Genomic DNA, 23,158 nt, shown 5'->3' with positions numbered 1-23,158 from the left:
GGGGCCTATATTGGAGGGGCCTATATTGGAGGGGCCTATGTTGGAGGGGCCTATATTGGAGGGGCCTATGTTGGAGGGGCCTATGTTGGAGGGGCCTATATTGGAGGGGTCTATATTGGAGGGGCCTATATTGGAGGGGCCTATATTGGAGGGGCCTATGTTGGAGGGGCCTATATTGGAGGGGCCTATATTGGAGGGGCCTATGTTGGAGGGGCCTATATTGGAGGGGCCTATGTTGGAGGGGCCTATATTGGAGGGGCCTATATTGGAGGGGCCTATGTTGGAGGGGCCTATGTTGGAGGGGCCTATGTTGGAGGGGCCTATGTTGGAGGGGCCTATGTTGGAGGGGCCTATGTTGGAGGGGCCTATTTTGGAGGGGCCTATGTTGGAGGGGCCTATGTTGGAGGGGCCTATGTTGGAGGGGCCTATGTTGGAGGGGCCTATGTTGGAGGGGCCTATGTTGGAGGGGCCTATATTGGAGGGGCCTATATTGGAGGGGCCTATATTGGTGACCAAGAGTCATCTGGCACACATCCACTTTACTACTAATATTTAAAAAACAAGACAGAATATGGCTGTTGTTGCTCACTTGATTATATTATTTTATTATTCTATTTTCAAATAAGTTTATAAACGCATTGAAACATTCATTGGAGTTGTAAGTTGTTGTTCAACATCCTGGGCATCACCTTTTAGCTCAAATAAACTGTAGATTTCTACTGTTGTGGGTCTTTAACCATCTGTCTGACTTTGTTGTTCACACAGGAGAGAGACGTGACTATCGTGGATCCTCTGGGGAGCCTCAACAACATCATGAAGCTGACGAGGCAGAGAAGAGTCTGTCCTCATCAGAACGGCTCAAACACCAGCAGAGACCCAGAGGGAAGAAACCTCACCACTGCTCTAACTGTGGAAAGAGTTACTCAAGATTAGATTCACTGAAAGTACACCAGAGAATTCACACTGGAGAGAAAACGAATAGCTGTTGTCAATGTGGGAAGAGTTTTACTACATCTAGCCAGCTGACTATACACCAGAGAAAACACACAGGAGAGAAACCTTACCACTGCTCTGACTGTGGAAAGAGTTTTGCTGTCTCAGGATATTTACAATCACATCAGAGAACACACACAGGAGAGAAGCCTTATAGCTGTCATCAATGTGGGAAGAGTTTTGCTCACTCAAACACACTGATATCACACTTGAGAATACACACTGGAGAGAAATCTCATAGCTGCTCTCATTGTGGGAAGAGGTGCACATCTTTAGCAACCCTTAAAATACATCAGAGAATCCATACAGGAGAGAAACCTTATAGCTGCGCTGACTGTGGGAAGTGTTTTGGTTTGTCAGGACATTTAAAATTACACCAGAGAACACACACAGGAGATAAACCTTATAGGTGTGATCAATGTGGGAAGAATTTTAGTTACTCAGGTGGCCTGATAGTACATCAGAGAATCCATACAGGAGAGAAACCTTATAGCTGTGATCGATGTGGGAAGAGATTTGTTACATCTAATAGTCGTAATATACACCAAAGAACACACACAGGAGAGAAACCTTACCACTGCTCTGACTGCGGAAAGAGTTTTGTTTCGACAGGACATTTAAAAGTACACCAGACAACACACACAGGAGAGAAGCCTTATAGCTGTAATCCTTGTGGCATGAGTTTTGTTACATCGGGCAGCCTGAAAAGACACCAGAGAACACACACAGGAGAGAAGCCTTATAGCTGTCATCAATGTGGGAAGAGTTTTGTTACATCTAGCTGTTGTACTATACACCAGAGAACACACACAGGAGAGAAACCTTATCATTGCTCTGACTGTGGAAAGCGTTTTGTTTCATCAGGATGTTTAAAATCACACCAGAGAACACACACAGGAGAGAAGTGTCATAGCTGTGACCAATGTGACAAGAGATACTCTGATAAAAGATCTCTGATTAAACATCAGAAAATTCATACATGAAGTCGTTTTTTTAAATGAAATAATGTCACAATGTAGAATGTGATATTATTAATTAATGATGTCACAATGTAGAATGTTTAACATTGTAGTAGGAGTATTTTAAGTAATGATGTCACAATGTAGAATGTTTAACATTGTAGTAGGATAATTTTTATTAATGATGTCACAATGTAGAACCCTAAACGTTTGCCCCCCTTTTCTATTGATTTCAGCGTGATATGGATATTAGCCTCATCAGGGGAAAACTCCAGGCTCTGAATTGAAAGAGTCCTATTTAATGTCATTAACAAAGAGTGATTGTCAAATAAAGCGTGACACTTACATTGGCAACCCACTTAAATCAAAATGCACCACTTCAAACTGTAGCGAGCTGTTTTCTACTAATTGTCCAGTGATGTACACTTCATTCCCAGATTCCATGTGTTTTTAAACTGTTCTAAACGTACGTGCAACCTCATCTCCCGCCTCTCGCGCCATTGATTTCATATCGATATGAATGATGACAAATAAGTGTTGCGTTTATCTTAGTTTTGGGGACCCCTACATTTAAATGCATCACTCCAAAGTGTAGCTGACTGTCTCCTACAGGTTGTTGTCTAACCAGTGAGGTAAAAGATATCTCCCATCTCCCATGTGTTTTTTAGTTGTGTTAGTTTCAACCGCATGTGCAACCTGATTTTCCCCACTAATCATTATCAATGATTTATTGCCAGTTGTTTAAACAGTGTTTTTGGTGCAGTTTAGAAGGTGCTCGTTGACATTTTTTTTAAAGTAATATGATTACTATTGTGTTTGTGTCGATAGTACATTTTCATATTGATGTTGTCAATATATCACAAACTGTTTCTGCATACTGGTTATTGATTAGGACACGTAAAACTGTTTTGACATTGGGCTCTCCCACCTAGCAAAATGACATTGAAAAGACATGAAGATTATGCCCGAGGTCCAATCTACGTTCGGTTTTGGTTGAAAATATGTATTTTTCAGGTCCTTGTTTCAACGACTTGAAAACAACTTAATTCAACGTACTTGCAGCCTATACACATGGATGCAGTATATAAAAAAAATGGGTCTACGAACAATTTTTATGAACAATCCTACATCACTTGATATAATCATTTGTATGTTTAAGATAATGACTAAAGTATTCCACCCTGAAACCATATAATTGTATGAAATGTGTTAGAGTCATAATCCAATAATGTGTGTGACTAGACTTTTTAAGACTAGGCCATTGTGCTACTATTTCGCAATATGAGCAGCGTATAGTTGAGACATTCAAGGACAACTGAACTGTCGACTTGTGATAACGGTGAAACTAATAACTGGAAAGAGGCCTCCCCACCCTAGGGAGGAGGAAAACTATTAGAAATGGGTAGGCTTGCAGAAGATGATGAAACATGTTGCAGAAGTGTGATTAACAATGTATGTGAACTTTGGAAAAATTACAGCCCACCTAAAGAGAGGTGGAGTTTCTACTGATGTGAGTTAATTTGTGTGTGGGAGCTATAAAAAGATTGTGTTCTCATTTTGAAGACAGAGCGCTCTCTGAATAAAGGACTGAGCTATTACAGAATCTGAGACTTTGTCTACTTCTTTATTAACTGAAGCCTTACAACCTTCAGGAAATAGACAAAGCTTTGAGTAGTAGTTGAATTCCACCATTGACATCATCTAGTGACATCACTCCAATATTTCTTTACAACATTCTAGTTGTCTTTATTCCACTACTGAAGAAGTATGACTCAAATCACCTACTCATATTTTATTAATATAATATATAATATAAATATTATTCATATTTCAAACTTTCATCCTGAAAAAATATAAATGTTTAATAAATCCATTCCTCACCATTAATTAAGTGAATTATTACCAATACATGTTAACATTCTGTTTTTATATTTCATCATAGTTACATTTCATGTAACATTTAGTAATCTTAATTATTTATGCAACCAACTGACAATGTTTTGGGGTTCAAATTATATTGTTTACAAAGAATGGAATAAAACAAGCTTTTCCTTAGAATGCTCATTAGTCTTTCAGTTTTTTTTGTTATTCTTTCGTTTTTTTATTTTTCCATACTAGAATCTGTAACAAACAGAGTGGACTACGTTGTAGACTTTACCATTTGCCAAAGTTTGTTTACAAGGAGAGCAAGTTGAGTATTGAGTTGTTGCACATGCTCATTTCACACAGTAGGCGTTACCTAACAAAAATATGCAAATAAATTCTAGAACGCACCTATAGGAACTCTCTTGCTCCTGCTTGGCTCTGCCCACTTCCTCGCTTGTTCTGCCCACTATGATTAATTTGCTTCCATTGGAAACGATAGAACAGAGCCTATCATTGGGTTAGTTATAAAAAAGATTTGGCCACACAGTCTGTGAAGAGCATGGGGTGTGGCGGACATTAGCCAGCTTGAATAAAGAATATACAAAGGGTATTTGGGCTGGGGGCGGGGATAGGGGCGGGGCTGGGGGCGGGGATAGAGCTATCATATCACATTACAGAAGGATTAAGGGGCATACACACAGTTATCATTCTAACAGCTTTTTTTTAATGAAATCTGGCCAAAATAAAATAGTTTTTACTTATTTATATCGTAAGTAAAGAATTCAAGCAGTACATCTCTCCATAATAGTGTAACATCTTCATAAATGTGTTCAATTATAAATCTACTGATGTCTTACCACAGATTCCTTACATGAAAACAATGCCAAAAAAGATGCAACACAGTTTCTGGATGGTCATTACAAAAGGTACATTTGGAGTTGATGTTTTCCTTAAACTTCTTCATATAGTGGTTGGCAGGATAATATTTATGAATAATTTTAAAAGAAACGTCCTTAATTTTGTTAATAAGTAGTTATGTGTGTAGCAACATCCAAACTTTTTCCCAACAGATGTGATCAATGAAACCCATTCTAATAAGGCATGACAAGGTATAGATACAACATCCTGTTGAAAGAAGGCTCGTATAGCTCTATTGTTGTTGATGGGACTGAAATAAAAACAAATCTGTCCTACCGATGAGTCAACAGGGTTAATCGTAGGTAATATTCTAAAAACAAAGAAGTATTTTTAGACAATATGTCCCGATTCCATATGTAATATCTGTGTGGAGAAAAATTATGCTTATAAATTAAGGTCCGTAACAAGAAAAGCTGCCGATATAAAGCAGGAACTTTCTCAATATTATAATTGCAAACCAACATGAAGCATACAAACTTGGTAGTACAGAGTAAATCAATAGGACGTTGCGAAATATTGCATTTTACCCACACTGTTGTTACATTGGTGGGTAAAAACGAATGCTTCCTAACCGTTAACTTGTTGTCTGAAAATAAAATATACGTTTATCTCAACTGCGTTACCCCCTCCAGTCAGCAGATGGCGGTCTGAGACTTTAAGGCGATGCTGCTGGTGTGACGTATAATCTAGTGGACGGAACGATTCTTTCAACAGCAGCAACAGTTAGTTAGACACCTCGGTAGCTCGCTAGACAAATTAGACGAACCAATAAAGCTCTTTTGACGCTTTCATATAGCCACTGTGTTTTAAACCTACTTCTGTCGTCTAGTCCGTTATCCCATTCATTTGACATTTTTACGTTGTTATTAGTCAATTAGCGGGCTGGCTAAGTTAGCATTAGCCTAGCTAACATCCCCGACCATGAGTTCACCTAACTACTCTCGTCTTGCTAAAGACTGGACGGAGGAAGAAGCTTCCCCTCCAGCTACAGAAGAGGAGGTCTGCTGGACGGAGAAAGAAGCTCTCGTTAAAGAGGAGGAGGAAGAGAAGGTTGTTACAATACAAAAACGAGTAGATGATGAGGCTGTTACAGTGAAAGAAGAAGAGAAAGACGTTTCAGTGAAAGAAGAGGATGTTACTGTAAAAGAGGAGGAGGATGTTACTGTAAAAGAAGAAGAGGGTGTTACTGTCAAAGAAGAGGAGGAAGACGCGTTCAGAGTGAAAGAAGAAGACGATGTTACAGTAAAAGAAGAGGAAGGTGCCGTTTTTGGAGTGAAATTGGAGGAGGAGGAGATGACTGTCACATCGAACAAGGAGGAAGAGGAGGAAACTGGATATCTGGGCCCGGTTCCCCAAAGCCATCTTAAGGCATCCAGTATTGATGATGAAGTTAGCCGTGAGAATCTTTTGAGAAACCGGGCCCTGATTAACAATAGTAAGTACTGTCTTAAAATCAGAGGCGCAAACTCTGCAGTTGTTGAACTGATGTTTGGTGTTAAAGGGGAAATCTGCCGTTGCTACATCCATATTGTTACTTTTAAATTCTTAATTTATAGCCATTGATTCTTGAAGAATATAACACATGCCTCATGAGCTTAGTACAACTGTTGTACCCCATCAGAACCCCAAATAAACTTTTTTTACTCCAATGTTTAGAAACAATGTAAACCAGCACTGTATCGCCTCAACATGGTTAAAACTATAATGTTGGTATCATGGATGGTCAGTCCTTGCATCCATAGGTCTGTCTATGAATTTGAGAGTAGTTAAATTTCTCCAGCCCCATCATAATCTTATTACCAAAACAGTGGTGTAATTACAGCTGTGTTATTGTTTGAACTGCAGATTAGTTGATTGAAGTGTGGCTTTTTTAAAGGAACAACCTAGGTTTTAAAAAGCAACAAAATGGCTGCTCAGAGACTTGGTTTGGTAAACGGCTTAGGGATGGAGAAATTTAACCACTCTCAAATTCATAGAGAAAGCTATTGTAGCAACCTTAACCCAAAACATAGTGACCTCATCAAGAAGTTCAGACATCTTTGCATAACAGTTATAAGGTGTTGGCTTGACAGTCGCTGGAATCAGATTGGAATCCTGCTCAGGGCCTCCCCCTGAGTTGACTACACTATGATTATAAGGACGGGCCATCCATAAGGTCAAAATTATAGTTTTAACCAGATTGAGGCTATACCGTGTTAATTTACCAACAGTGGAGTTATACAAGCTTATGTTTTGGTTTCTGATGGGGGAAATACAGTTGAAACATTTAAGGCATTTTATAAGTTCTATTCTTCAGTAGTCAATGGCTATTATGATGTCATAATGATATAATGTCTGACCCCATTTAGTCGACTGGTCGTTTTGTTCGGTCTAAAGGCTGTTGGTCGACCAAGATTTTTTTTTTTTTTTTGTCGAACCGTCGCAAATATATACGTATGTACGTTCCGTCACTGTGGCGGCGATGTCAGCGATACATGAAGCCGTTGACTGATGTGGTAAACTCCTGAATGCCTCAGGATGAATCCCTGAACCTATTCCAGTCTGTGCTAATGAAACAGTCCTGTCGCTTAGCAACCTCTTCATCGGAACACTTCAGTATTGAGCTGGTACTTCCTGTTTTGATTTATAAGCAGGAATCAGGAGTATAGAGTTATGTTCATATTCACCAGAGGGAGGGGCTTTGTATGTGTCTCTGTGAGTGGAGTAAAAGTGATCTAGTGTTTCTTTTCCCCTCTAGTCCCCCTCTGATCTTATGTTCTGTCCTGTCGATGCTGAAAACCCAGCTAGATGATCTAGTTTTGCTTTTCCCTCTTTTCCCTCTCACTTTTTTTTAGAAGGGATTTCGTGACTATTAGCTTAGCAACCACGTGACGCAGCATGACAACGTGAACTCGATTGGTCGACAGTCTGTAGGACGGGCGTTAGATGTTTGGAACGTTTTGAAACTTTCTGAACAAGTTTTTCCTTTAAAACAATTTTTGTTTACTAGCCTGTTTAATTTGGATCCCTTGACACGTTTGTTTACTAGCCTGTTTAATTTGGATCCCTTGACACGTTTTGTTTACTAGCCTGTTAAATTTGGATCCCTTGACACGTTTGTTTACTAGCCTGTTTAATTTGGATCCCTTGACATGTTTTGTTTACTAGCCTGTTTAATTTGGATCCCTTGACACGTTTGTTTACTAGCCTGTTTAGTTTGGATCCCTTGACACGTTTTGTTTACTAGCCTGTTAAATTTGGATCCCTTGACACGTTTGTTTACTAGCCTGTTAAATTTGGATCCCTTGACACGTTTGTTTACTAGCCTGTTAAATTTGGATCCCTTGACACGTTTGTTTACTAGCCTGTTTAATTTGGAAGATTGCAACAAACTGTAAATCACCGTGAGATGACATCATCACTGTCTGAATTATTATTACAGATGACATCATCACTGCCTGTGTATTATCACAGATGACATCATCACTGCCTGTGTATTATCACAGATGACATCATCACTGCCTGTGTATTATCACAGATGACATCATCACTGCCTGTGTATTATCACAGATGACATCATCACTGCCTGTGTATTATCACAGATGACATCATCACTGCCTGTGTATTATCACAGATGACAAACACAAGGCCCGCAGGCCCGTGACACATTTCTATACGGCCCGCGCAGTTATTTGGGTTGTCATTTCAGTTTGGCCTGATGCGCTGCACTACAAGTCCCAGCAAGCACTGCCAACGTGCTGCACGCCTAACGTCAGTGGATTGCCATAGACACGCCCCTCTTCCCAGTTCCACACACGAACCAGCCAGTGTGCTGTAACATATCACTAATGTCTACCAGACTGAAAGTTTAAACATGTTGTAGGCTTAACAATGAATAACCAAAACACTGAAAACTAAACTATTTTATTTAACACATATTAAACTCATTTTTTAGGCACCAAACCACTTCTATATACTGTAGACTTCCATTAATTTATTAGACTGATGCCAAACTACCTTCAGACCAGTCTTGTCAGGCTTCTGGGCCTCCTAGAGCAAAACAATGTAGGTGTTGATGAGAGACTCCTCCTCCTTTCCACAGAGGGGTCATATTAGTGTTGTAGTCACGACAGACTCCTCCTCCTTTTAGTGTTGTAGTCACCAGAGACTCCTCCTCCTTTCCACAGAGGGGTCATATTAGTGTTGTAGTCACCAGAGACTCCTCCTCCTTTCCACAGAGGGGTCATATTAGTGTTGTAGTCACCAGAGACTCCTCCTCCTTTCCACAGAGGGATCATATTAGTGTTGTAGTCACCAGAGACTCCTCCTCCTTTCCACAGGGGGATCATATTAGTGTTGTAGTCACCAGAGACTCCTCCTCCTTTCCACAGAGGGATCATATTAGTGTTGTAGTCACCAGACTACTCCTCCTTTCCACAGAGGGATCATATTAGTGTTGTAGTCACCAGAGACTCCTCCTCCTTTCCACAGAGGGGTCATATTAGTGTTGTAGTCACCAGAGACGACTCCTCCTTTCCACAGAGGGGTCATATTAGTGTTGTAGTCACCAGACTCCTCCTCCTTTCCACAGAGGGGTCATATTAGTGTTGTAGTCACCAGAGACTCCTACTCCTTTCCACAGAGGGGTCATATTAGTGTTGTAGTCACCAGAGACTCCTCCTCCTTTCCACAGGGGGATCATATTAGTGTTGTAGTCATCAGACTCCTCCTCCTTTCCACAGAGGGATCATATTAGTGTTGTAGTCACCAGAGACTCCTCCTCCTTTCCCCAGAGGGATCATATTAGTGTTGTAGTCACCAGACTCCTCCTCCTTTCCACAGAGGGGTCATATTAGTGTTGTATTCACCAGAGACTCCTCCTCCTTTCCACAGAGGGATCATATTAGTGTTGTAGTCACCAGAGACTCCCCCTCCTTTCCACAGAGGGATCATATTAGTGTTGTAGTCACCGGAGACTCCTCCTCCTTTCCACAGAGGGATCATATTAGTGTTGTAGTCACCAGAGACTCCCCCTCCTTTTAGTGTTGTAGTCACCAGAGACTCCTCCTCCTTTCCACAGAGGGATCATATTAGTGTTGGAGTCACCAGAGACTCCTCCTCCTTTTAGTGTTGTAGTCACCAGAGACTCCTCCTCCTTTCCACAGAGGGATCATATTAGTGTTGGAGTCACCAGAGACGACGACTCCTTTCCACAGAGGGATCATATTAGTGATGTAGTCACGAGAGACTCCTCCTCCTTTCCACAGAGGGATCATATTAGTGTTGTAGTCACCAGACTCCTCCTCCTTTCCACAGAGGGATCATAGTAGTGTTGTAGTCACCAGAGACTACTCCTCCTTTCCACAGAGGGATCATATTAGTGTTGTAGTCACCAGAGACTCCCCCTCCTTTTAGTGTTGTAGTCACCAGAGACTCCTCCTCCTTTTTGTGTTGTAGTCACCAGAGACTCCTCCTCCTTTTAGTGTTGTAGTCACCAGAGACTCCTCCTCCTTTCAACAGAGGGGTCATATTAGTGTTGGAGCCCAAACTGTTTCTATCTGTAGCTCTGACACCTTTCACCGCTGATGAGGAAGGCTGATATCTGTAGCTCTGACACCTTTCACCGCTGATGAGGAAGGCTGATATCTGTAGCTCTGACACCTTTCACCGCTGATGAGGAAGGCTGATATCTGTAGCTCTGACACCTTTCACCGCTGATGAGGAAGGCTGATATCTGTAGCTCTGTCACCTTTCACCGCTGATGAGGAAGGCTGATATCTGTAGCTCTGTCACCTTTCACCGCTGATGAGGAAGGTATCCTCATCAGGAAGGCTGATAGGAAGGCTGATATCTGTAGCTCTGTCACCTTTCACCGCTGATGAGGAAGGCTGATATCTGTACCTCTGTCACCTTTCACCGCTGATGAGGAAGGCTGATATCTGTAGCTCTGACACCTTTCATCGCTGATGAGGAAGGCTGATATCTGTAGCTCTGAGGAAGGCTGATATCTGTAGCTCTGACACCTTTCACCGCTGATGAGGAAGGCTGATATCTGTAGCTCTGACACCTTTCACCGCTGATGAGGAAGGCTGATATCTGTAGCTCTGAGGAAGGCTGATATCTGTAGCTCTGAGGAAGGCTGATATCTGTAGCTCTGACACCTTTCACCGCTGATGAGGAAGGCTGATATCCGTAGCTCTGAGGAAGGCTGATATCTGTAGCTCTGACACCTTTCACCGCTGATGAGGAAGGCTGATATCTGTAGCTCTGAGGAAGGCTGATATCTGTAGCTCTGACACCTTTCACCGCTGATGAGGAAGGCTGATATCTGTAGCTCTGACACCTTTCACCGCTGATGAGGAAGGCTGATATCTGTAGCTCTGAGGAAGGCTGATATCTGTAGCTCTGAGGAAGGCTGATATCTGTAGCTCTGACACCTTTCACCGCTGATGAGGAAGGCTGATATCTGTAGCTCTGACACCTTTCACCGCTGATGAGGAAGGCTGATATCCGGCGGATGCAGTGGGATTGAGACACGGCCCAGCTTATTAGACAGACATATTCTTATGGGGAATGTTGTGTTATACTAATTACATTTAAGTGGGTGTGTAGACGACAACTCTAAGGGGTTTTAACTTGTCTCCTCCCCCCTTATCTACACTGATTTGGACTGGATTTAACAAGTGACATCGATAATGATCATGTCTTTAACCTGGATTCATGTGGTCAGTCTGTCATGGAAAGAGAATGTGTTCATAATGTTTGTGACACTCGGTGTTATTACTTCTAAATAAACTGCTGTTCACCATCTGGGACCATTCAACAGTCTAGATTTACCAGGTTATTACTAAATAAACTGTTCACCATCTGGGACCATTCAACAGTCTAGATTTACCAGGTTATTACTAAATAAACTGTTCACCATCTGGGACCATTCAACAGTCTAGATTTACCAGGTTATTACTTCTAAATAAACTGTTCACCATCTGGGACCATTCAACAGTCTAGATTTACCAGGTTATTACTTCTAAATAAACTGTTCACCATCTGGGACCATTCAACAGTCTAGATTTACCAGGTTATTACTAAATAAACTGTTCACCATCTGGGACCATTCAACAGTCTAGATTTACCAGGTTATTACTAAATAAACTGTTCACCATCTGGGACCATTCAACAGTCTAGATTTACCAGGTTATTACTAAATAAACTGTTCACCATCTGGGACCATTCAACAGTCTAGATTTACCAGGTTATTACTAAATAAACTGTTCACCATCTGGGACCATTCAACAGTCTAGATTTACCAGGTTATTACTAAATAAACTGTTCACCATCTGGGACCATTCAACAGCCTAGATTTACCAGGTTATTACTTCTAAATAAACTGTTCACCATCTGGGACCATTCAACAGTCTAGATTTACCAGGTTATTACTAAATAAACTGTTCACCATCTGGGACCATTAAACAGTCTAGATTTACCAGGTTATTACTAAATAAACTGTTCACCATCTGGGACCATTCAACAGTCTAGATTTACCAGGTTATTACTAAATAAACTGTTCACCATCTGGGACCATTCAACAGTCTAGATTTACCAGGTTATTACTAAATACACTGTTCACCATCTGGGACCATTCAACAGTCTAGATTTACCAGGTTATTACTTCTAAATAAACTGTTCACCATCTGGGACCATTCAACAGTCTAGATTTACCAGGTTATTACTTCTAAATAAACTGTTCACCATCTGGGACCATTCAACAGTCTAGATTTACCAGGTTATTACTAAATAAACTGTTCACCATCTGGGACCATTCAACAGTCTAGATTTACCAGGTTATTACTAAATAAACTGTTCACCATCTGGGACCATTCAACAGTCTAGATTTACCAGGTTATTACTAAATAAACTGTTCACCATCTGGGACCATTCAACAGTCTAGATTTACCAGGTTATTACTAAATAAACTGTTCACCATCTGGGACCATTCAACAGTCTAGATTTACCAGGTTATTACTAAATAAACTGTTCACCATCTGGGACCATTCAACAGTCTAGATTTACCAGGTTATTACTTCTAAATAAACTGTTCACCATCTGGGACCATTCAACAGTCTAGATTTACCAGGTTATTACTTCTAAATAAACTGTTCACCATCTGGGACCATTCAACAGTCTAGATTTACCAGGTTATTACTAAATAAACTGTTCACCATCTGGGACCATTCAACAGTCTAGATTTACCAGGTTATTACTAAATAAACTGTTCACCATCTGGGACCATTCAACAGCCTAGATTTACCAGGTTATTACTTCTAAATAAACTGTTCACCATCTGGGACCATTCAACAGTCTAGATTTACCAGGTTATTACTAAATAAACTGTTCACCATCTGGGACCATTAAACAGTCTAGATTTACCAGGTTATTACTAAATAAACTGTTCACCATCTGGGACCATTCAACAGTCTAGATTTACCAGGTTATTACTAAATAAACTGTTCACCATCTGGGACCATTCAACAGCCTAGATTTACCAGGTTATTACTTCTAAATAAACTGTTCACCATCTGGGACCATTCAACAGTCTAGATTTACCAGGTTATTACTAAATAAACTGTTCACCATCTGGGACCATTAAACAGTCTAGATTTACCAGGTTATTACTAAATAAACTGTTCACCATCTGGGACCATTCAACAGTCTAGATTTACCAGGTTATTACTAAATAAACTGTTCACCATCTGGGACCATTCAACAGTCTAGATTTACCAGGTTATTACTAAATAAACTGTTCACCATCTGGGACCATTCAACAGTCTAGATTTACCAGGTTATTACTTCTAAATAAACTGTTCACCATCTGGGACCATTCATCAGCCTAGATTTACCAGGTTATTACTTCTAAATAAACTGTTCACCATCTGGGATCATTCAACAGTCTAGATTTACCAGGTTATTACTAAATAAACTGTTCACCATCTGGGACCATTAAACAGTCTAGATTTACCAGGTTATTACTAAATAAACTGTTCACCATCTGGGACCATTCAACAGTCTAGATTTACCAGGTTATTACTAAATAAACTGTTCACCATCTGGGACCATTCAACAGCCTAGATTTACCAGGTTATTACTTCTAAATAAACTGTTCACCATCTGGGACCATTCAACAGTCTAGATTTACCAGGTTATTACTTCTAAATAAACTGTTCACCATCTGGGACCATTAAACAGTCTAGATTTACCAGGTTATTACTAAATAAACTGTTCACCATCTGGGACCATTCAACAGTCTAGATTTACCAGGTTATTACTAAATAAACTGTTCACCATCTGGGACCATTCAACAGTCTAGATTTACCAGGTTATTACTAAATAAACTGTTCACCATCTGGGACCATTCAACAGTCTAGATTTACCAGGTTATTACTTCTAAATAAACTGTTCACCATCTGTGACCATTCATCAGTCTAGATTTACCAGGTTATTACTAAATAAACTGTTCACCATCTGGGACCATTCAACAGTCTAGATTTACCAGGTTATTACTAAATAAACTGTTCACCATCTGGGACCATTCAACAGTCTAGATTTACCAGGTTATTACTTCTAAATAAACTGTTCACCATCTGGGACCATTCAACAGTCTAGATTTACCAGGTTATTACTTCTAAATAAACTGTTTACCATCTGGGACCATTCAACAGTCTAGATTTACCAGGTTATTACTAAATAAACTGTTCACCATCTGGGACCATTCAACAGTCTAGATTTACCAGGTTATTACTAAATAAACTGTTCACCATCTGGGACCATTCAACAGCCTAGATTTACCAGGTTATTACTTCTAAATAAACTGTTCACCATCTGGGATCATTCAACAGTCTAGATTTACCAGGTTATTACTAAATAAACTGTTCACCATCTGGGACCATTAAACAGTCTAGATTTACCAGGTTATTACTAAATAAACTGTTCACCATCTGGGACCATTCAACAGTCTAGATTTACCAGGTTATTACTAAATAAACTGTTCACCATCTGGGACCATTCAACAGTCTAGATTTACCAGGTTATTACTAAATAAACTGTTCACCATCTGGGACCATTCAACAGTCTAGATTTACCAGGTTATTACTAAATAAACTGTTCACCATCTGGGACCATTCAACAGTCTAGATTTACCAGGTTATTACTAAATAAACTGTTCACCATCTGGGACCATTCAACAGTCTAGATTTACCAGGTTATTACTAAATAAACTGTTCACCATCTGGGACCATTCAACAGTCTAGATTTACCAGGTTATTACTAAATAAACTGTTCACCATCTGGGACCATTCAACAGTCTAGATTTACCAGGTTATTACTTTTTGGAGTTGATGATTTCTTGAGCCGCTAAGATATTTGGTTTTGATAGTTGCTAAATACCTATTTTGAATGCAGCAGTTGTTAGCTTTCATGCTAATGCTCATTGACATGCTGGTAGCAAAGCTAACCAAAGAGCATTTTACTGATTGAAGTTGAAGTGTTTTTTAAGTAGAAAGCAGCTGATTTGCGACGATGACACAGACATTATATTAAGCAGGAGATTCAAACGAGCCTTACAATTATAATCCAAGGTAAATTAGTGTGAAATGCACTCATAAACAACCTGGAAATGGAGGATATTTTTGCTGTCAGCCTATGAGGACTCCCCTGAGTTTTCCCCCCCATGAGGGTGAATTAGTGAATAGCGACAGAGTTTAATGTGACTTTCCTTGAGTAGCACTCCCAATATTGCTCAGAAAATGTGTGGTAATATACAGAATACATTGTGGAAAAACTAAAATCTTCGCTCACCATTTTAGCTCCATGCAGATATACTACATCCATAACTAGCGGGTTCTGTATTAGCAGGGAGGAGTTTCTGCAATCAAGTTGAGTGTGCATCGCCCTCGTGCGGCCATTTTGGCACAGAAAGGGGACTCTATATTCTAGCCTAGAGGGTTTTTTTCCGATTTACTACTAAAGTGAAAAAAATAACACAAAATATGACTTTTGTTGATCACTGACTGTCATATTAAGATAATTGTCAATTAAGTTTATCAAAGCGTTTAAATATTCATTACAGACGTAAATTGTTGAACAACATCATGGGCATCACCTTTTAGCTTAAATATACAGTGGATTTCTGCTGTTGTGGCCTTTAACCATCTGTCTGACTTTGTTGTTCACACAGGAGAGAGACGTGACTATAGTGGATCCTCTGGGGAGCCTCAGCAACATCATGAAGCTGATGATGCAGAGCAGAGTCTCTCCACATCAGAACATCTCAAGAAACACCAACGGAAACCCACAGGGAAGAAATCTCACCACTGCTCTGACTGCGGGAAGAGTTACTCAAGATTAGATTCACTAAAAGTACACCAGAGAATTCACACAGGCGATACAGCTCACTGCTCTGACTGTGGGAAGAAATTCACCTCTTCAGCAGACCTAAAAAGACATGAGAGAATCCATACAGGAGAGAAACCTTATAGCTGTGATCAATGTGGGAAGAGATTTACTCACTCAAGCTGCCTGAAGGTACACCAGAGAACACACACTGGAGAGAAACCTTATAGCTGTGATCAATGTGAGAAGAGATTTGTTACATCTAGCCGTCTGACTATACACCAGAGAACACACACAGGAGAGAAACCTTATAGCTGTGAGCAATGTGGGAAACGTTTCAATGTTCGAAGCGGCCTGAAAACACACCAGACAACACACACAGGGGAGAAATCTTTTAGTTGCTCTGACTGCGGGAAGACCTTTTCAAAATTATATACATTACAGTTACACCGGACAATTCACACTGGGGAGAAACTTTATAGCTGTAATCAATGTAGGAAGAGTTTTAATCACTCAAGCTTGCTGAAGGTACATCAGAGAACACACACAGGAGAGAAATCTTTTATAGCTGTGATCAATGTGGGAAGAGATGTGTTACATCTAGCAGTCTGACTATACACCAGAGAACACACACAGGAGGCATATCGTACAGCTGTGATCAATGTGGGAAGAGATGTGTTACATCTAGCAGTCTGACTATACACCAGAGAACACACACAGGAGGCATATCGTACAGCTGTGATCAATGTGGGAAAATACTTACATCTAGCCATCGGACTGTTCACCAGCAGACACACGAGAGAACCCTTGTAGCTGTAATCAATGTGGGAAGAGTTTTACTCGGCCAAACATCCTGATATCACACCAGAGAACACAGGAGAGACACCTCATAGCTGTGATCGATGTGGAAAGAGTTTTACTCGGCCAAACATCCTGATATCACACCAGAGAACACAGGAGAGACACCTTGTAGCTGTGATCGATGTGGAAAGAGTTTTACTCGGCCAAACATCCTGATATCACACCAGAGAACACAGGAGAGACACCTCGTAGCTGTGATCGATGTGGAAAGAGAGACGCTGGTAAAGTATCTCTGATTAAACATCAGAGAAAATGCATATATGAAGGAGTTGTTTCATGACATCAATACGATGATGTCACAATGTAGAATGTTTTAACATTGTAGTAGGATTAATTTAATGATGTCACAATTTAGAATGTTTTAACATTGTAGTAGGATTAATTTAATGATGTCACAATGTAGAATGTTTTAACATTGTATTAGGAGTATTTTAATGATGTCATCATGTAGAATGTTTTAACATTGTAGTAGGAGTATTTTAATGATGTCATAATGTAGAATGTTTTAACATTTTAGTAGGATTAATTTAATGATGTCATAATGTAGAATGTTTTAACATTGTAGTAGGATTAATTTAATGATGTCACAATGTAGAATGTTTTAACATTGTATTAGGAGTATTTTAATGATGTCATAATGTAGAATGTTTTAACATTGTAGTAGGATTAATTTAATGATGTCACAATGTAGAACCCTAAACGTTTGTCTCCTGTTCTATTGATTTCAACATGATATCGAAATGAGTGATGACAAAAATGTGTTGTGTTTCTCTTCGTTTTAGCGACCCCTACATTTAAATGCACCACTCCAAAATGTAGCTGATTGTCTTCTGCAGGTTGTCCTCTAACCAGTGAGGTAAAATATATCTCCCATTTCCATGTTTTTTTATTTTTTATAGTTGTGTTAGTTTTAACAGCACATACAACCTGATTTCCCCCCTAATCGATATCAGTGATTTATTGTTGTTGTTTTTGGTGTAATCGTGTAACATTTAGTAATCATAATTATTTATGTAACCAACTGACATTTGTTTTGTTTACTAACAATGTAGTAAAACTAGCTTATATTTTTGGTTGGATATTACATCCTATTCTTGCCATTTTAGTCAATGTCATTTCCTTAGAATGCTCATTAGTCTTTCAGTTTTTATTGTTATTCCTAATGTTGGTTGTGGTGTAAATATTTAGTGTAGTTTTTATTTGTTTGTTTTTTCCTGTGAACCGCATTGCGTTGCATCCATGTCGGAAATGGGCTGTATAAATAAAGCTTGATTTGAACATATTTTAAAACAAATTAACCCAACCACCGACCAATTAACAGACTATCAAAACCAATGACGAAATATGTGCAAAAGCAACACAAATCTTGGTCCATCTCAGTATGAAAAACAGTATTAATTCAGTATATCTTCCACTATGTCTAAATAATACACGGTATGCCAGTTAACTATCTATTTTCAACCAACCCAGTACATTCTTGTTGAACATTTAGAAATTGTAGTGTAATATTGAAATACTCATCAACTGGATGAGTCACCATTTAGTTTGGAAATGATACAACCATGATGTAACGTAAACTCACTCACTTTTGTACATCGCCTTGGTCCGCACAATTGACCTTATTTTAGCGCCTAAAAAAACGTAATACTTCCAGGTCAACTGTAATATGAATACTACTGTAAAGCGGAACTTATTCCCTTTACAACAAAATCAAAGAGGAGATCTCGACGCTGCCTGTTTTTGCATGATTTACGTAAGTGATGGAGCTTCGCCGGGCCTTTTAAAAAAATGGCAGGTTTGGAGCGAAGGCTACGAAGTGATCGTGAAAGGGGGAAATATGTTGTGTGAGGAAACAGTTTTTTTCACTCGATATGTCGAACTAATCAACTTTAAAATGTAAATAAAACAAGAAAGAGTTTATGTAATGTCGCATCATATACCTGTGTCGAATTTGAAGAGGAGTTTAGGGCTGCACTAACGTTAGCCTCACAACTGAACTGTGAGTGTCATGATGGCTCACAGTAATGACGCGCAAAATTAACCATTGATTGAATGAACTAAAGTTATTGATGAACTCACGAGTAATTAACTTACACTCACCATTGATTATGTATTGATAAGTAAATAAATAAATGCTGTTAAATAAACAATATTAATATAAAAAATAAATATAAAAATTACCAATCGTTCTAACACCAACTCACCTCTGTCCTCTCACTCCAACTTATTTACTGAGTGTAAAGTACAAAAAATGTATGCTCTTTCCATGACATATGCAATAACATTATGTTGGGTTACATGGAAATGTTATCCACGTCAACAGTGACAACTGGTGGTCGAGATTCAGGGCTCGCCACCCTGAACTTTCCAGCAGGATCCCAGACACCTTGGAACGGGCCAGGGTGTATGGGGCAACTCATGAGGCAATCGAGGGCTTCTTTAATGTCTACGAGCCTATCTTCAATAAGTACGGGTTTGACAAAAAAGCCTTACCTCATCTTTAACTGTGATGAGACAGGGTTTGGGGACAAGCCCAAGTCCAAGGAGCGGGCGCTGGTGCAGAAGGGCAGAAAGCATATTTATCAGCAACAGAACACAGAACACCACCAGGGAGCACATCACCCTGCATGCTTGCGTGAGTGCAGCGGGTGAGAGTATCCCCCCCATTTATCATCTTCCCCCGCCGCCTCCCCAGTACTGCCTCCTCCCTGGAGGGTCCCAAGGACAACCCTTTATGGAGTCTCCTAAAATGCTATATGGACAGGGAGCTCTTCATGAAGTGGCTGGCCTTGTTTGTGAAGTGGCTGGCCTTCTTTCTCCCAGCCGGGAGGTGGAGGTGGTGTTGCTGCCATCACACACCGCCCATGTTGATGCAGCCAGCCGGGATGCGTGCCATCTGCCGCAACATCAAGGTAGCAGACCTCACCGGGGGGCACTGTGCCATCTGCCACAACATCAAGGTAGCAGACCTCACCGGGGGGCACTGTGCCATCTGCCGCAACATCAAGGTAGTAGACCTCACCGGGGGGCACTGTGCCATCTGCCGCAACATCAAGGTAGTAGACCTCACCGGGGGGCACTGTGCCATCTGCCGCAACATCAAGGTAGTAGACCTCACCGGGGGGCACTGTGCCATCTGCCACAACATCAAGGTAGTAGACCTCACCGGGGGGCACTGTGCCATCTGCCGCAACATCAAGGTAGTAGACCTCACCGGGGGGCACTGTGCCATCTGCCACAACATCAAGGTAGTAGACCTCACCGGGGGGCACTGTGCCATCTGCCGCAACATCAAGGTAGTAGACCTCACCGGGGGGCACTGTGCCATCTGCCACAACATCAAGGTAGTAGACCTCACCGGGGGGCACTGTGCCATCTGCCGCAACATCAAGGTAGTAGACCTCACCGGGGGGCACTGTGCCATCTGCCACAACATCAAGGTAGCAGACCTCACCGGGGGGCACTGTGCCATCTGCCACAACATCAAGGTAGTAGACCTCACCGGGGGGCACTGTGCCATCTGCCGCAACATCAAGGTAGTAGACCTCACCGGGGGGCACTGTGCCATCTGCCGCAACATCAAGGTAGTAGACCTCACCGGGGGGCACTGTGCCATCTGCCACAACATCAAGGTAGCAGACCTCACCGGGGGGCACTGTGCCATCTGCCGCAACATCAAGGTAGTAGACCTCACCGGGGGGCACTGTGCCATCTGCCACAACATCAAGGTAGCAGACCTCACCGGGGGGCACTGTGCCATCTGCCACAACATCAAGGTAGTAGACCTCACCGGGGGGCACTGTGCCATCTGCCGCAACATCAAGGTAGTAGACCTCACCGGGGGGCACTGTGCCATCTGCCACAACATCAAGGTAGTAGACCTCACCGGGGGCACTGTGCCATCTGCCACAACATCAAGGTAGCAGACCTCACCGGGGGGCACTGTGCCATCTGCCGCAACATCAAGGTAGCAGACCTCACCGGGGGGCACTGTGCCATCTGCCACAACATCAAGGTAGCAGACCTCACCGGGGGGCACTGTGCCATCTGCCGCAACATCAAGGTAGCAGACCTCACCGGGGGGCACTGTGCCATCTGCCACAACATCAAGGTAGCAGACCTGTGTAGGCTATGCTATATGTGTAGGCTATGCTATATGTGTAGGTTGTGCTATATGTGTATTCTATGCTATATGTATTGGATGTGCTATATGTGTAGAGGATGTGCTATATGTGTAGGCTATGCTATATGTGTAGGATATGCTATATGTGTAGGCTATGCTATATGTATTGGATGTGCTATATGTGTAGGATATGTATATGTGTAGGCTATGCTATATGTGTAGGCTACGCTATATGTGTATGCTATGCTATATGTGTATGCTATGCTATATGTGTATTCTATGCTATATGTATTGGATGTGCTATATGTGTATTCTATGCTATATGTATTGGATGTGCTATATGTGTAGAGGATGTGCTATATGTGTAGGCTATGCTATATGTGTAGGATATGCTGTATGTGTAGGCTATGCTATATGTTCAGGCTATGCTATATGTGTATTCTATGCTATATGTGTATGCTATGCTATATGTGTAGGCTATGCTATATGTGTAGGATATGCTGTATGTGTAAGCTATGCTATACGTGTAGGCTATGCTATATGTGTAGGATATGCTATATGTGTAGGCTATGCTATATGTATTGGATGTGCTATATGTGTAGGATATGCTATATGTGTATGCTATGCTATATGTGTAGGCTATGCTATATGTGTAGGCTATGCTTTATGTGTATTCTATGCTATATGTGTAGGATATGCTTTATGTGTATTCTATGCTATATGTGTAGGCTATGCTGTATGTGTAGGCTATGCTATATGTGTATTCTATGCTATATGTGTATGCTATGCTATATGTGTAGGCTATGCTATATGTGTAGGCTATGCTTTATGTGTATTCTATGCTATATGTGTAGGCTATGCTTTATGTGTATTCTATGCTATATGTGTAGGATATGCTTTATGTGTATTCTATGCTATATGTGTAGGCTATGCTGTATGTGTAGGCTATGCTATATGTTCAGGCTATGCTATATGTGTAGGCTATGCTTTATGTGTATTCTATGCTATATGTGTAGGCTATGCTATATGTTCAGGCTATGCTATATGTGTAGGCTATGCTTTATGTGTATTCTATGCTGTATGTTCAGGCTATGCTTTATGTGTATTCTATGCTATATGTGTAGGCTATGCTATATGTGTAGGCTATGCTATATGTTCAGGCTATGCTATATGTGTAGGCTATGCTTTATGTGTATTCTATGCTATATGTTCAGGCTATGCTATATGTGTATTCTATGCTATACGTGTAGGCTATGCTGTATGTGTAGGCTATGCTATGTGTGTAGGCTATGCTGTATGTGTAAGCTATGCTATATGTGTAGGCTATGCTATATGTGTAGGCAATGCTATATGTGTAGGCTATGCTATACGTGTAGGCTATGCTATATGTGTAGGCTATGCTATATGTGTAGGATATGCTATATGTGTAGGCTATGCTATATGTATTGGATGTGCTATATGTGTAGGATATGTATATGTGTAGGCTACGCTATATGTGTATGCTATGCTATATGTGTAGGCTATGCTGTATGTGTAGGCTATGCTTTATGTGTATTCTATGCTATATGTGTAGGCTATGCTATATGTGTAGGCTATGCTATATGTGTAGGCTATGCTATATGTGTAGGCTATGCTATATGTATTGGCTAATATGCAGCTGTCGTCTTCAAACCTCCATTCTAGAAACAAACACTTATTTCTATATACACTACTGTTCAAAAGTTTGGGGTCACAATTTCCCATTTTTTTGTCCATTAAAATAACATCAGAAAGAAATACAGTTTGACATTGTTAATGTTGTAAATGCCTATTGTAGCTGGAAACGGCTGCTATTTGAATGGAACATCTACATAGGTGTACTACAGAGGCCCATTATCAGCAACCATCACTCCTGTGTTCCAATGGCACGTTGTATCAGCTAATCCAAATTAATCATTTTAACATGCTAATTGATCATTAGAAAACCCTTTTGCATTTATGTTAGCACAGCTGAAAACTGTTGTTCTGATTAAAGAAGCCATAAAACTGGCCTTCTTTAGACCAGTATCTGGAGCATCAGCATTTGTGGGTTCGA

At 40.7% G+C, this 23,158-nt stretch overlaps 1 protein-coding gene across 1 annotated transcript; it reads left to right on the top strand.

Moving 5' to 3' along the window:
• Nucleotides 1-5,550: 5,550 nt before the first annotated feature.
• LOC139370118 (zinc finger protein 214-like) lies at nt 5,551-16,837 on the top strand. Its single transcript, XM_071109442.1, has 2 exons — nt 5,551-6,171; nt 15,946-16,837. The coding sequence occupies exons 1-2, from the start codon at nt 5,658-5,660 to the stop codon at nt 16,710-16,712; spliced, it is 1,281 nt and encodes a 426-aa protein (XP_070965543.1). The 5' UTR covers nt 5,551-5,657; the 3' UTR covers nt 16,713-16,837.
• The last annotated feature ends 6,321 nt before the right edge of the window (nt 16,838-23,158 follow it).

Source organism: Oncorhynchus clarkii, chromosome 17, assembly GCF_045791955.1.
Source record: "Oncorhynchus clarkii lewisi isolate Uvic-CL-2024 chromosome 17, UVic_Ocla_1.0, whole genome shotgun sequence".
Classification (NCBI taxonomy): domain Eukaryota; kingdom Metazoa; phylum Chordata; class Actinopteri; order Salmoniformes; family Salmonidae; genus Oncorhynchus; species Oncorhynchus clarkii.
Note: the sequence above shows the minus strand (reverse complement) of the source record. Positions and strands in the feature narration are given on the sequence as shown.